Source organism: Aythya fuligula, chromosome 26, assembly GCF_009819795.1.
Source record: "Aythya fuligula isolate bAytFul2 chromosome 26, bAytFul2.pri, whole genome shotgun sequence".
NCBI lineage: Eukaryota > Metazoa > Chordata > Aves > Anseriformes > Anatidae > Aythya > Aythya fuligula.
In genome coordinates this window covers 4,809,385-4,822,665 of record NC_045584.1, presented here as the reverse complement: position 1 = coordinate 4,822,665, position 13,281 = coordinate 4,809,385, and the positions used below count along the sequence as shown (strand labels likewise).

Genomic DNA, 13,281 nt, shown 5'->3' with positions numbered 1-13,281 from the left:
TTCTCCCAGTGGGTTTGTTTGTTGAGTTTTATTCTCTCTGAAAACGACATCAGAAACTTGCTGGTTTTGAGGCTTTTGGTAGTTGGGTGGGTGAAGTGGCCGTGAACAAAATTCTCCCAGCCACGACTCTGGATGTGGAGGATGAAGTGAGCTGGGATCTGCGGCGTGGGGAGGGGAGAAGCTGAAGCACTCAAGCTTCTTCTGTCCTGCTGACTGCTAAAGACCTTTTTTACACTAATACGAAGTGCCTTAGTATAAAGCAGTTCTTACTACAACAATTTTCTTCCGAGCTATCAGCATTACTCGATTTTGCTTGTTTAAAATTCAGCTGCTCTTCTTTTTCAGTTCAGGGTAATTCTCAGCTAGGAAAGAGAGCTTTATTTTTGGATTTGTTTCTTCAAATTGCCCAACTTAAGCGAGAATATTTTAAGGGCACGCCATCTATAGAGGGGAAACAGTTATTCATTTAGGGCTTTCCAAATGTGAGAAGACTCGAAATGGGCTGGATTCAGAAAGCACCGACCCGGGGGCTGCGGTACTCTTCGAGCAGTTATTCCGGGCATCTGGTGGCAATGCCCAGCTGTCAGCAGCCACCTGCGTTTCCCATTTCAACCAGCCTTTCCACGCCTGTTTCCCTATATTCCTGCACCAAAGCTTAATTTTGTGCTCTTCTGGAGGGGAGGAACACGTGCTGCAGTGGGGAGGTGCTCTTTGGGGGGGTGCTTGCTGGTGGTTACCTGCTTCCCTGCTGCTTTTTGGGAGGGGGGCACCGGTCACTGGGGATTTGGGGATTTGGTTTTGTTTCCTGAATCATTTGTAGCTGGAGCCCCTGTGGTCTGGTCTCAGCCACGTGTGCTAGTCTGGAGGGAAGGTCCCTACGAGCAGCGTGGTACTTTTCCACTTGGAAGGATAACTTTGTGAGTTTGTTCGGGATGCGACCGAACTGACAGGCCTAGCAAGTTCCTCGAGAGCTAAGTGATTCAGCGTGAGTCCTGCAGGATGCCCTCGTGGTGACGAGCACAGCTCTGCTGAGGTGCCTGAGCTCATCCCGAAGCCGCCCTCGGCTCTGTCCCTGATTTTTGGAGGGCTGCCGGCCTTGCCTCGGCTCAGAGCCTCCCCAGAGGCTGCACTGGAAAACTGAAAGCGAGATTGAGAGGAGAGCAGCTAGAGTTTTGAGAAATAAACCCGTGAAGTGTGTTTATATAAATGAACAGCCCAGTCAAATCCAAAGAAGATGTTAAAGTTTGTTTTTTGTTTGTTCTTTCTCTTCTCCCCTGGGGGTAAGCCGGAGACGTTAGCTCAGAAGTTGCTTTAGCTAGAGAGGTGCTCTGACGTCCTCCTGGGTTTCTGGCCATTCAGACCTATCACCTGGGCATTTGTCACCGCAGTCGTTCTGTGGATATGGCCACAGATAAAACTGCAGAGAAGGGTTCCCCTAAACGTGGCGTGAGAGCAGGGTGGTTTGGTGTTGGGCACACTTTCAGGACCTGCTCCGGGAGCACGCTGTGCCACGGGAAAATGAGTCAGCTCAGAAGTTCTTCAAAAAAAAAAAAAAAAAAAGCCACCCCCAAAACTAAGCAACAAAACATCCTGGATTTTAAGCATGCTGTGAAAGGTGAGGTGTGAGCGGCTGGCAGGGAAGGGAGCTCCTGTCTCTGGGGCAGGCAGGGGCTGTGCTGCGTGGTGCCAGAGCTGCCCAGCTCACGGCCGGCTGCCCGGGTGGGAGCAGTGGTGCTGTTGTTCCTTGGCTTCACTGGCGGCTCCGGGCTTCCAAACAAGTCTTATTTCTGTAGTTCGGCAGCTGACCACGTGTTGTTTTCACCTGCCACCTGCAAGGTCTTTCTGTTAGCCCAAAAGGAGGCTTTTCAGCTCTTTTTGGGAGGGATCTTCGAGTCTGTTCAATTTTGGAAGCTTGTTGTTTTGTTTTCCAGCTGTCGAAAGAGGAAGTAAGTGAAGAAAAAACAGAAGATAATTTAACTACCTTATTTCCTGGCCAAAAAAGAAGGATCTCTCATCTTGTCAAACAAGGAAATGTAAGTGCAGCTCTCAGGAGCAAAAGTTTAGATGTCTAAAGTGAGGATTTTCTGTCCTGTTATGACACTGGAAAAGGGTGTAGTCCCAGATTTGTACAACAGCTTGGGTTGGAAGGGACATGAAAGATCATATAGTTTCAACCCCCCCACTGTGATGGTAGCGTACGAACTGTTTGCACTGGAATCCTCTTACATCAGATGTCTTTCTTCCCCTTTCTTATTTCTGAAAAACATGGTTAGGCATCTGCTACAAACAGCAGCAGAACTCTCATGAGCTCTCATAAAAACAAGTACAAGCTGAGGAAGAGTAAGTGCACCTTGTAACTCGTTGGGGGAATTCATTTTTCTACAGTATAACTTTATTCAATCATTAAGATTAAATAATTAAATCTACACAAGGTCAGTCTGAGTCTGATAGTACTTCTTATCTCGTGGAACTAAAAGATAGCTGTAAGAATCTTGTCAGATGTTGAAAACCTTTACTACATTTATATCTGTTCAGATTCAAGAAAGATACCAACAGGGTCTTGTTTGATACCGTTCTTTTGCAATTGTGAAAATAGTTTAAGTACAGAGGAGAAAAAAAAAAAGATATTCTGATTTTTTTTCTTTCTTTCTCACTGGGATTTTAATTCATGTTTTTTCTCTGAGGGTTTAATGTGTTTCCCTCCAGGTGCTGAGTACAGATAGTCAGTTTTATGTTCCAGCAGGATAAGAACGGAAGCTTAAGCACTGATTTGAGTTGGGAAGCCCAAATTAATTGTTCTTCCTTTCTGCTCTGCCTGAAAAAGGTTTCTTTGCTTTTAATAACTTGAAGCCCTGAGGTCAATACAATGCTGTTTATTTAACTACATATCTTCAGCCAGTCTATGTGCTTTGATAAGGACCCTTTCTTCCAAGTGAAGAGATAAGAGACTGAAACAAATGGGTTGGAAATTCATTAACTCAAATATTTATTGCAAATGGGTGCCTTTTAGACATGTACAAATCTTTAAATACATTTTCTTAATGTGACAACTGATCCCAAAACGCTTTCCAAAGATGTGAGCACCAGTGCAGTCATTGCATGGGCAAACAGAGCCGATCTGGTGTGCTCAGCAGCAGCTGCTGTGCACATGCACCAGGACGTGCCTGCCCTGGAGTATCTCAGCTCAGCGCTGCTGCTGCCAAGTCTGTTCAGGAGGTGCTGCAAGACTCGAAGTGCTGCTTTTGCGTGCAGAGTTGAGGCTCGTGCTTTGCCACGTCCCTCCAAGTTTAATATTTGCTCAGCCTTGCTTGTGATTTATAGCTCAAAAACTGAGCAGCCTGAAGGGGAGGGAGCCGAGCTGGTGTCCCTGCCCACGGCAGGGAGGTGGGAATTACATGTTCTTTGAGGTCCTTTCCAACCCAAGCTGTTCTGTGATTCTGTTCTGCCTGCGTTTGAGTTTAATTTTCAGGGGGGAATGGTGGGTCAAAGGAATTGAAGGTGAGGCAGAAAATGAGTGTCCTGTCCTGCTAGGAAGTCTGTAATTATCATTTAATGGCTGGCTGCGCTCAGTTTGGTTTCCAGAAGCTGTTGTCAGCATCAGAGGCCAGGAATGCAGGAGGAGCCAGCTTGCCCCCGATTTGTGGTCTCGGAAATGCCGTGGTACACGCGGGCTGAGCAGGCGCGCTGTTCCCTGAAGGCGTTTCAGGAGGGAAGGCCCACTGCTCAGACCTGAGAGGTTGTTAAGTAACATGGGGAAGTTTGTACTACTGCTGCTTCTCTTGTATTTCTGCTACCAGAAAACTTCTCTCTCTTTGTTGACATAATGTTTGGCACCTTTCCTGCAACCTGAATTTGGACATCAAAGGAAATACATGTGTAATGGGGTTGTGCCAGTAACGGCTGCAGGGTGAAATGCCTTCACAAGCAGGCAGGGGCAGAGGCTGCTCAAAATTCAGCGCTCAGTTTATGTAGTGGTCTGATCCCATAAATGCGCGCATGTGCAGCTTGTAGCTAGCTATAGGAACTGGAGTGTTAAAACAAAGCTGTTGGGAGGTGGGGAACTGCTGCAAGGGTGGATGACACTGGTAATTCAGCGTGGGGAAGACAGTGAAGGAGGAGAGGGAGTGAGCTGCAAACCTCTCCCATCGTGTAGCAAAGAGGAAAGAATAGTTGGCTGCTTTTTCCTCACAGTGTAAAGTAAAGAAGCGCACAGGGGTGCTCAGGAGCACGGGGCCAGATTGATTTTTCCAGTGTGAGATGTAGAGCTGAGAGTGGCCATGGAGCCCAGAAGTGGGCTAGGCACCGTGATGGAGAACAGGCACCCTGGCCATTAAACAAGCAATTCAAATACCACCTACTGATTTAGGAAGATCCCACAGCGATGAGAGGTCTTGCCAGAGGGCAACTCATTAATGCTGCACTTTGGTGGGTGACTAAGTTGTTCTGGGAGATGGCTGGGGTCTTCTCTCAAAAACCCGTATTTGCTAACATAGAAGGGTCAGGGAATAGAGACCTTGCTTGGGTGGATGAAAGCTAAAGGGTGGGGACTGGTGGCTGTAGAAACCTTTTTGTCTGTGCAGGCAGAGGTCCCGAGCAAGCCCGTAGTCCGGCCGTACCGTCCACCCACCGCTCAGGAGGTCTGCTACCAGAGGATCCAGCTGGCTCAGCAGCAGGCAGCGCAGCTGGCTGTGGCAGTTCAAAAGGCGTCTCTCTCTTTGCCAGGAGAAAAGAGGAGGATTGCTCACGTGCCAAATGTAGCCATTTCTGCAGCAGTCAAACAAAGTAAGCCAGCAGCAATACTTGTGATCCCTATCCTGTCCTCCCTGCTGTTGAAAAGGCACCGCCTTCTGCTTAAATTTTTCCCAGGATACAGATGCTAAACTATCAGAAGAGGTGTAGTACTAGCCACAATTTTAATTGTTGCTTTTGGGGACCAGTGGAAGGCCTTTCCACTGACAAGTGCTGTCCTTTTCTGAAAAGCAACAGGCTAAGTGTGCATCTCTTTCCTGTTTCATCTTTGGAGTGTGTTTGCTCCTCATTTGTGCTTCCGCAGAGGGAAGTACTAATTTATGCTCATCAGCATCCCTTTGTGGTCGGAAGGCCTCAGCACTGACCTGATGGGCAGGTAGTGCATCGTAGGTGACAGGGTTAACTCTTTAAACTCGACTGACTCAGTTGCCCCAAAACAACAACAACAAAAAAACAAGGCATGTTTCCTGGCAGAAGGTTCCTTCATCCTTGCCTGGAAGGAGGTAAAATTACCCGATTTTTATCCCTTGGGAGGTTTCCATTTGAAAATCTCAGCTTGCAGCACAGTAAGTTCATGATCACAACTTGATGCCTAGTGGTAGGATTTCTACTTAAATATGTTTTCTGTTCCTTGCAGGCCTCGTGAGCAGCAAGAAGGCTGTTGCTGGCAGGAGTGTCACACCTTCCAATGACTCTGAAGCACCCACCCTTTCTCTGAAGTCTTGCACCTTAGCTGGGATGGCTTCAAAGACCACCAGCACCACTGTGCAGAAAAGGATAGCTCACATTCCCTCCTTACAGGTAAAAGAGATATGACATCTGCCTTTGCAGCTTCTATTCTGGTCATTCCCCATTGAGAGTGCTATGTTTAACCATGCTGTTCCAAACTTAGCACTCTGAGAAGTGGTGATTTGATTAGGTTGATTAAATGGGTTTCTCTCTTCCTGTGGTTTTCCTCGATAGCATTGTATAAAAAATTAAACACTTGAGGGGTAGGAGCTTAGAAAGATAGAAATACTTAAGTGCTGCTCTGATCTCTTTGAATATTGATCGCTCATTTTCAGTTTGAGTCTTCTGTTGTGCTGTCTGGCTAGGTTTGTAGCTGTTTGTATCAGGGAGTTGGAGTCTCGTGTTCGAATGGCGTGGCTGGATTAAAGGCCCTCCCAGCCTTTGTGGGTCAGACTCAGGAAGGTGTTTATGAATAATGTCCCACAGTAACATCTGTAGTTAAAATGTGATCGTGTAAACTTCATGCTGAAGTTAATATATGGGGAAAAAGCTCTCTCTCTTTCTCTCCCCTTTTTTTTTGATACCAGCCCAACCTTAGCATACTTTTGATAGCGACGTGTAAGCTGAAGCTAAAGAAAAATAAAAGAACTGAAAGCATAAAATACTTGCCATTGTTACAGAGGTTCTTAAGAGTGTCATGTTAGAGGCTGAGAAAATGTTTGTACATATATAATGAAAAGGACCAAACCCCTTGAACAGGTTTAAACAAGATAAAGGAATAGAAAGAGATAAATGGAAGCAGAAGACTCATGAAGAAAACGAGCACTCTTCCCGTTGAGCTACGTCCTGTTGCTCCCCTTTGAGCAGGCCTGAATCTTCCTTAGAGCTATGTTTATTACAGCTTGCAGCAGGTGGTTTAGTTAATGTACGTCTCCTGGGTGGGGTGAAGAAAAATTGACAAAACAATTGGGTGCTTTAGAGGTGAACATACAGTTTCTTCTCAAAAAAAAAAAAAAAAGAGGTAGAGTGTGTAATCTGGAAGATAAACTGGTGTTAAATGGGAAAACTACAGTGGTAGGTCATAGCTCATTGCAACATGCAGTTTTTGTACACAAAGAACGTGTCATGCAAGGGAAAATCCTTTCAGGAACATCATGACTGGCAGTAAAAAGGAAGACAAAAACACTTCAGAAAAGTTACAGGAATCCCATAGAAAGCGTGATGACTTAGCTGGCTGCCAGCCTGCCAGAAGTGAGCCTCTGTTCTCTTGTTACGACTAGAGTACTGGCAAGAAAAAACATGTTTGTCATGCACTTAACTGGTGGTGTGTGTTCATGCCTTCAGCTCAAATTGTGGTGCTTGGTACTGTGCTAATCTTGACTCTCTTAATGGAAATGTCGTCATTTTCATGGCCTGGGATGCTTGTGTATGCAAATGTTGTGTTGTGACTAATGCTGCTGGGACTCCTGGGCTGCTGGATGAGTTGCATAAAGAAATGTGGTTGCTTTTTGAAGTAGTTCAAATATTGAAGGGGGGTGGGGGAGCACAAAAGCTTCAAGCAGTGTTTTTAGAACCAAAATGCTGCATGTTATGCTCAGCTTTGAGCAGGTTTTGAGAAAGAAAGTCATGCTGCTGTTAGTAACATAACAGAAAATGTCAGTCTTGAAGCAACATGCTTCTGGAACCCCGAATAGCCTCTTTCTCTCTCTGTCTCATCTCTAGAGCACCAGCTTACAGAGGCCTGTTATTCCCACAGAATTTGGTGCTAAAGTCCCAACAAACATTCGTCAAAGATACCTCAATCTCTTCATTGATGAGTGCTTGAAATTCTGTTCCTCCTCCCAGGAAGCATTTGACAAGGTCTGTACCGGTGCTTGCTTCTTATGAATAAAATCTGCAGTAGAGTGTAAAGTCCTCTGCGTTGGCCAAAACCTTCCAGAATTGCAGCAAACCCAGAAAACTCTCCTATCCACGCGTGTCTGTAGAGGAGACAGGCACTAAATAATTCCAGACTGGACAACAGAAGATAAAATTCCAGTGGAGGTTTCCAGTAGAAAAAAACCATCTTTCTCTTCATTAGGAGAGCATGCATGCTGTTTTTAATGAGCCCAGAAGAGGGGCTTAGGGGGATGCATGTTATGTTCAAGGTAGACAAAAGTCCCTTTGCTCTAGTAGAATAGCAAACACCTCCAGGAATCTGAGCACGCAGTAGATGTAAGATAGATGTAATTGGCAAAAGTTGCTGCTTATGAGCTGTGCAGCATTTAAGGAGCCTTTTAACAGTAGGGAATATTACAGTAGGATTTCCAAAAGCAGAGTTGAGAATCTCACGTGTTTTATTAGAAAACTTTGGCATTAATGTTCATTGGTTAAATATGGGACATCACAACATGTTTTGTAGCCGAAAAAAATGCTAAGAGGACGTTTTGTGTTATTTCACTTTCACTGCTCCTTAGGGACGATGTTCCTATTGCACTCAAGGAGTGGTTGTTTGCCAGTCTTCTTTTTCTAGAGCATTTTGGAGCTTTGCTTTTCCCTTGTGCTGCCACTGAAGCGAGGAAAACAGCCTTTCCAAGGCAGTTCCAGAACTGCTGTGTTAACCTGTCAGGGAAGATTTAGCGTGAAAATGTTTCCAGTGCTTAGTTCAAAATGTGTTTTTTCTCTGACTCACCTAAGCAGGCCCAAGAACCAGGATATATTTGTACCGTGCTCCAGTTTATTACTTGACACTATTTTTTTTTTTTTTTGCTATTTTACTTGGATTCTGTGTTTTAAGATGCAATGTTTCTTTTCTCCAAAAGCAGCAGTGGAAAGAGTGGTAATGAATTGCATTGTTTGCAGGCTCTGGCAGAAGAGAAGGTAGCTTATGAACGCAGCACCAGTCGCAACATCTACCTGAATGTGGCAGTGAACACCTTAAAGAAGCTCCGAAGTCTAGTGCCCAATTCCCCGTCCAGTACGAACAGTACGTACCACGCTTGTGGTTTAATAATTGGAGCCCTGCTTGGATTAGAAGCCACGGAGAGGAACTTGTTGAAAAGACAGACCCATTTCTCAGAAGCATTATGCTGAAAGGCAAACAACTCCAGTTAGCTTTTTATAGTCTGGCAAGCTTTAATGGGCCTTCAAGAGGCAAGTCCTGCAATGCTTTGTTGGCTGTCTGAGCCTAAATGGAGATAATGCCACATGGATTTTTTTTTTTAGCACAAGTTCTTTAAAATGAAAAGCCCCGCTAATGGAGTAACTTTCACATGATGCCTTCAAAGTGATAGACTCGTCCATCACCACAGAAATCTGTTACACACATTAAGCTTCAAGAGAGAAACGAAGAGGGTTAAGACATTTCATTATTGGCTCTCGAGAGGGTACATTAAACAATCAATTTGTGCTGTTCTTGTGATTTTTTTTTTCCTGGTCTCTTCCTTTTTCTCCCCTCTGTCTTCATTACCTTCATGGCCATTAGTCAGAGCGGCTGAACTTGGGAGGCTGGCCTTTAGGAGAGGGCTGCCAGTTAATGATTAGTAAAAAACACCTATCTGCCATTATCTGATGTGCTGAGCATATTCTAGAGCTCAGAAGGCCTTTCTAAAGCAAGTTGAAAGATTCAGTGTGGGAGTGTGGTCTGCGGGGACCTAACAACAAAGCTGCTCGCTGGGGATGGATGATCCCACCGTGCAGCACCTGACTGGGTCGAGTTGCTTCTGTGTTCAGTCCTCTCTTTGTCTGGGGGCTCGGTGTGCAGAGTAAGCAGGTAGAGCTCCCTAAGTCTCTGGGGAAACTGTAAAAATGTCCTTGTATGTCCTTAAAAAGTTGCTGTTGGCTAACAGTGTGAAAAGAAAGGTCCCTGTAGCGCTGGAATGAAATGCTAGGAATAGGCCACCACTGTACGTGTACCAATTTCTGGAGCAGAGCAAGAATTCAAGAAGATAAATGCAGTTCTCCTTTTGCCCATGTGTAGTGCCCCAAACTCTAGGACTGAATTCTCTTATTCTTCCAGGATTACACCTGGGTACTTGATCTCTGTCCTGTTTTGCTTCTTCCCTCTTCTCACTGCAGAGACAAGTAACAAGAAAGTGGTGTCCCATGAAGCTGTGCTGGGTGGGAAGCTTGCTGCGAAGACCAGCTTTACCCTAAACCGGTCAGGGAGCTTGAGAGCAGAGGATTTAACAGGTAAGACCCTGCTCCCATGAGGTTGTAACCTGTCAATTGTAGCTGGAGGTATAACAGACTGACTGGGTAGAGCAGGATCTTGCTGATGTATGAAGTGCTGTGATTTATCTGTGGATAATGTTATGAGTTATTACCCAGCTGCGGTACGGTGCTGCAGACTTGCTCAGTAAACGATATGCCACACCGATTAGCACCTTCCTTGCTTTCCCTGCTTTGGGCTGAGTTCACTGATGTACTCCATGTGGCTTTGATGTAGCATCAATAGCTGTTCAGAACTGCCTCTTGTGTTTTGGATATTGCTGACTTTTAGGCTTTCTTCTGTCTGGATTTTACTTTAATTTTCTTGCCCTGAAGGAGTACTTTACAACGTGTCTGTCACATTCAAGACAAACATGCTGATATCTCCATCTGCTCTGCAGGGCTCATTTTCACATTGAGGAATGTCATAGTAAGGTCATATCACAGCCAAAGGATTGTGCCATGAGCATTATTTACGTGGGGTCAAATCGGTTATGGGTATTCAGGTTGCCAAGAGATACAGGCAAATTGTTGAGGAGATCAGAGAAGAGATGGAGATGCCACAGAGCAGAAGGAATTGACATGAAGAAAGCTTAAAAGGGCTTGTATAGCTCAGCTAAACAACATCAAAGGGTGCACGGCAATATTGGAAGAGTTTAGCATAGCAGTGAAAGAAGAGATATTGAGCAGAGTGCAAGAAGTTATAATTATTCTATGGAACGAAAAAATAAAATCAACAGCGGGAAGAAGCTTCTGATAAGGAATTTTTTAGCTCACTGTGGGTGGCTTTTGAGGGGTATTCTTTGGGCTGTGTTACAAATGATCTGTTGAAGCATTTTAAACATTACTAGAGTGAGACTTCCCCCATTTTAACAAGAAGGCCTGAAGGTGGGCCCTGTGGAAGAATTCTGTTTCAGTTGCGTCTTCCAGACTTACTAACCTAATGCTGGTTGTTGGAGAAGTTAATAATAAGCTTGTACACCGATGACCAGATGTGAAAAGTGCAACCCCATACCTATTTCCCTCTCGATACTGAACAAAGGCAGTGAAAGCAAGTTGAAAATAGAGGGAGTTTCTGCCAGGTGGCTTGACAAAGCAGAAAATAGTAAGAGAAACAGCACCCGTTTCTGTGGTTTGGCTTCAGCATTGTCTTTGAAACGTGCAGGAGCTGCCTTGTACCGGCGACTGAAGGAATATCTCATGACCGAGGAGCAGCTAAAGGAAAATGGTTACCCAATGCCTCACCCAGAGAAGCCAGGACGTGCCATCCTCTTCACAGCAGAGGAGAAGAAAACCACTGACTGTAAGCTCTGCCGGCTATTTCATTCTGCAGTCTTTGCTAGATACATTACAGGTGAAGATGCCTGTCCTGCTTGCAACTGGTCTTTTTGCATAAAGACTTTACTGGTTTCAGCATGGTGCTCTTGTTGTGATGGGTCTCCTTGGCTGAGACATGTGCAGGCCAGCCGGCTGTGGAGGAGAGGAGCATGGCTGCAGGAGCCTGCTGCTTTTCTGAAGGATGAGTTTCTTCAGTTAGCATGCCACGAGAATGTTAGTTTTGCCACAAGGTTTATAGTTTCTGGTGTGTGGGGCTCTGAGGTTTCTAATCGCTGCCGAAGACTGAGTCGGTCAGGTTGTCTCCCTCAGCAAGTTGCCTTTGGCCATCCCCTGTGAGGGCACGTTTTGCAGTTGCTCACTCAGTGCAGGCTTCAGGACTTAGACAAACCCCAGGCACATTACACCAGCCAGGAGGTTGGCTGCTGCTGGCGCAGGGAAATGCGTAGAGAAGCTCCTGTTCAGTATCTGGTGATGCTTCCCTCTCCCAGGGGAAGGATTCTTTGGGGTCTCTGCGTACAAATTGCTGTTATGGTGTGATAGTGACTGAACCAGAGCCAGGCTGGTTTTGCAGTGGGCTGTGCTGTGCTGGTTTGGACCACGCAGGTGTTGGCTTGGTCACTTGATGGCATTGTGCAAAGTAGTTTCCAACAGCCCTTTTTGCAGCTGGACAAAACAATCCCTCAGGTTTCCTCTGGAAAAGGGTAGGGTCCTCCCCTCCTTGAATTTTTTGGTATCCTGTGGTAGGTTTTATGCTTCTCAAATGCTGAATAGAGCAGACTGTGGTGCAGTAGGGATAAAATGTGTACTTGTGGTATGTTTTAAGGTGCTTTGCCACACTCCTCCGAGCATCTCTTTGGAGAGACCTTGCTAAAGTGTGTTAAGTGCTCATCCGTGTTAACACCTTGTGTCTACATTTGTCCCATGGTTGCTGAAGCAACCTGTACGAAAGCTCTCTTGCATTAACACTGTTAAGTACTGTATTTGTTAGAGCCCTTTTCTTCGGTTACCCAGCCAGCTCCATTAGGGGATCCAAGACTGTGTTGCTGGTTCTTCATCTGTAGTTTTCTGCAGATGCGTTTTGATCTTTGAGTTTGTTCTTGTTTGAAAAAATCTCTTGTCAGTCTGCTGATGCTGTGACTGTGGTCAGTGGATGAAAATGGACTGGACTGGTGTTATGCCAAGCTGTCAGGGACCTGACAATGTGTTAGCAGTTTAAATGCTCACACTGGAACTCAGGGAATTGCTAGGAGAGCAGGTGTGTGACAGTCAGCTCCTTTTCTGTGTTTTTCTGCATCTCCTGTCTCTGAATTTTTGTCGTTACTGAGGGCACAGGGGACAGGATGGAGAAGTCCCTGACTGCCTCTTGGAGGGCCAGGCTGTGCTGTAAGTGTTTCCTATTTTAAATACCAGGGAACCCTTGCAGAAGAGCTGTGCCCAGGAAGAACTCGAATGTCACTTGGAAGTGTCAAGTCACAGACCCCCTGGAAACCAGGCCTCGTTAGCTCCTATGTCCGAAGAATGACTTCTCCTGTTTCTTAAAATAACCATAAAATAACAACATAATTTGCTGTGGATGGAGAAACAGCAAAGCAAATGTGAACAGTCAGAGTTGGAGCCGCACACCGAGACCAGCAGGGAGTTTTATGTTTGCCTCTGAGAAGTGATTTGGAGTAAATGCTGCAACTATGTGCAGTTTTGGGTGAAGAAAGTTATAAAATTGTTAGCATGTGTCCAAAAGAGGGCTACAAAGATGGGGAAGACGTGATGAGCAGCTGAGGTCCCTTGGTTTGTTCAGCCCAGAGCAGGGCAGGCTGAGGGGAGGCCTCATGGCGGCCTGCAGCTCCCTCATGAGGGGAGCGGAGGGGCAGGTGCTGAGCTCTGCTCTCTGCGGACAGCGACAGGACCCGAGGGATGGAGCTGGGACAGGGGAGGGTCAGGCTGGGTGTTAGGGAAAGGTTCTGCACCCAGAGGTGATTGGGCACAGGGACAGGCTGCCCAGGGCAGTGGGCACAGCCCCGAGCCTGCTGGAGCTCAAGAAGCGTTTGGACATTGCTCTCAGGAACATGGTCTGATTCTTGGGTGGTCCTTTGGGGACCCAGGAGTTATGAGTCCCTTCCAACTCAGGATGTTCTTTGATTCTATGATTAAGACTGCCATTTTCAAAGGGATTGCTTTGTCTTTGTGAGAGTTTGAAAAGAAATTTACCATCCCTTAACAGGAACTGTTGTTTGCCGATTTCAGCAGTGTTTGGGGCTTTAAATGAGATTGATTTCCCTG

The 13,281-nt window shown here is 45.8% G+C and overlaps 1 protein-coding gene across 1 annotated transcript in view; it reads left to right on the top strand.

The window, feature by feature from the left end:
• Positions 1-13,281, top strand: part of REXO1 (RNA exonuclease 1 homolog) — a 42,812-nt gene that overhangs the window by 17,380 nt on the left and 12,151 nt on the right. Inside the window, exons 3-9 of the mRNA XM_032203677.1 lie at positions 1,932-2,033; positions 4,581-4,782; positions 5,387-5,550; positions 7,201-7,338; positions 8,320-8,443; positions 9,535-9,648; positions 10,832-10,969. Of these exons, the coding sequence (XP_032059568.1) occupies positions 1,932-2,033; positions 4,581-4,782; positions 5,387-5,550; positions 7,201-7,338; positions 8,320-8,443; positions 9,535-9,648; positions 10,832-10,969 (982 nt within the window). The remainder of the gene's footprint in view (positions 1-1,931; positions 2,034-4,580; positions 4,783-5,386; positions 5,551-7,200; positions 7,339-8,319; positions 8,444-9,534; positions 9,649-10,831; positions 10,970-13,281) is intronic.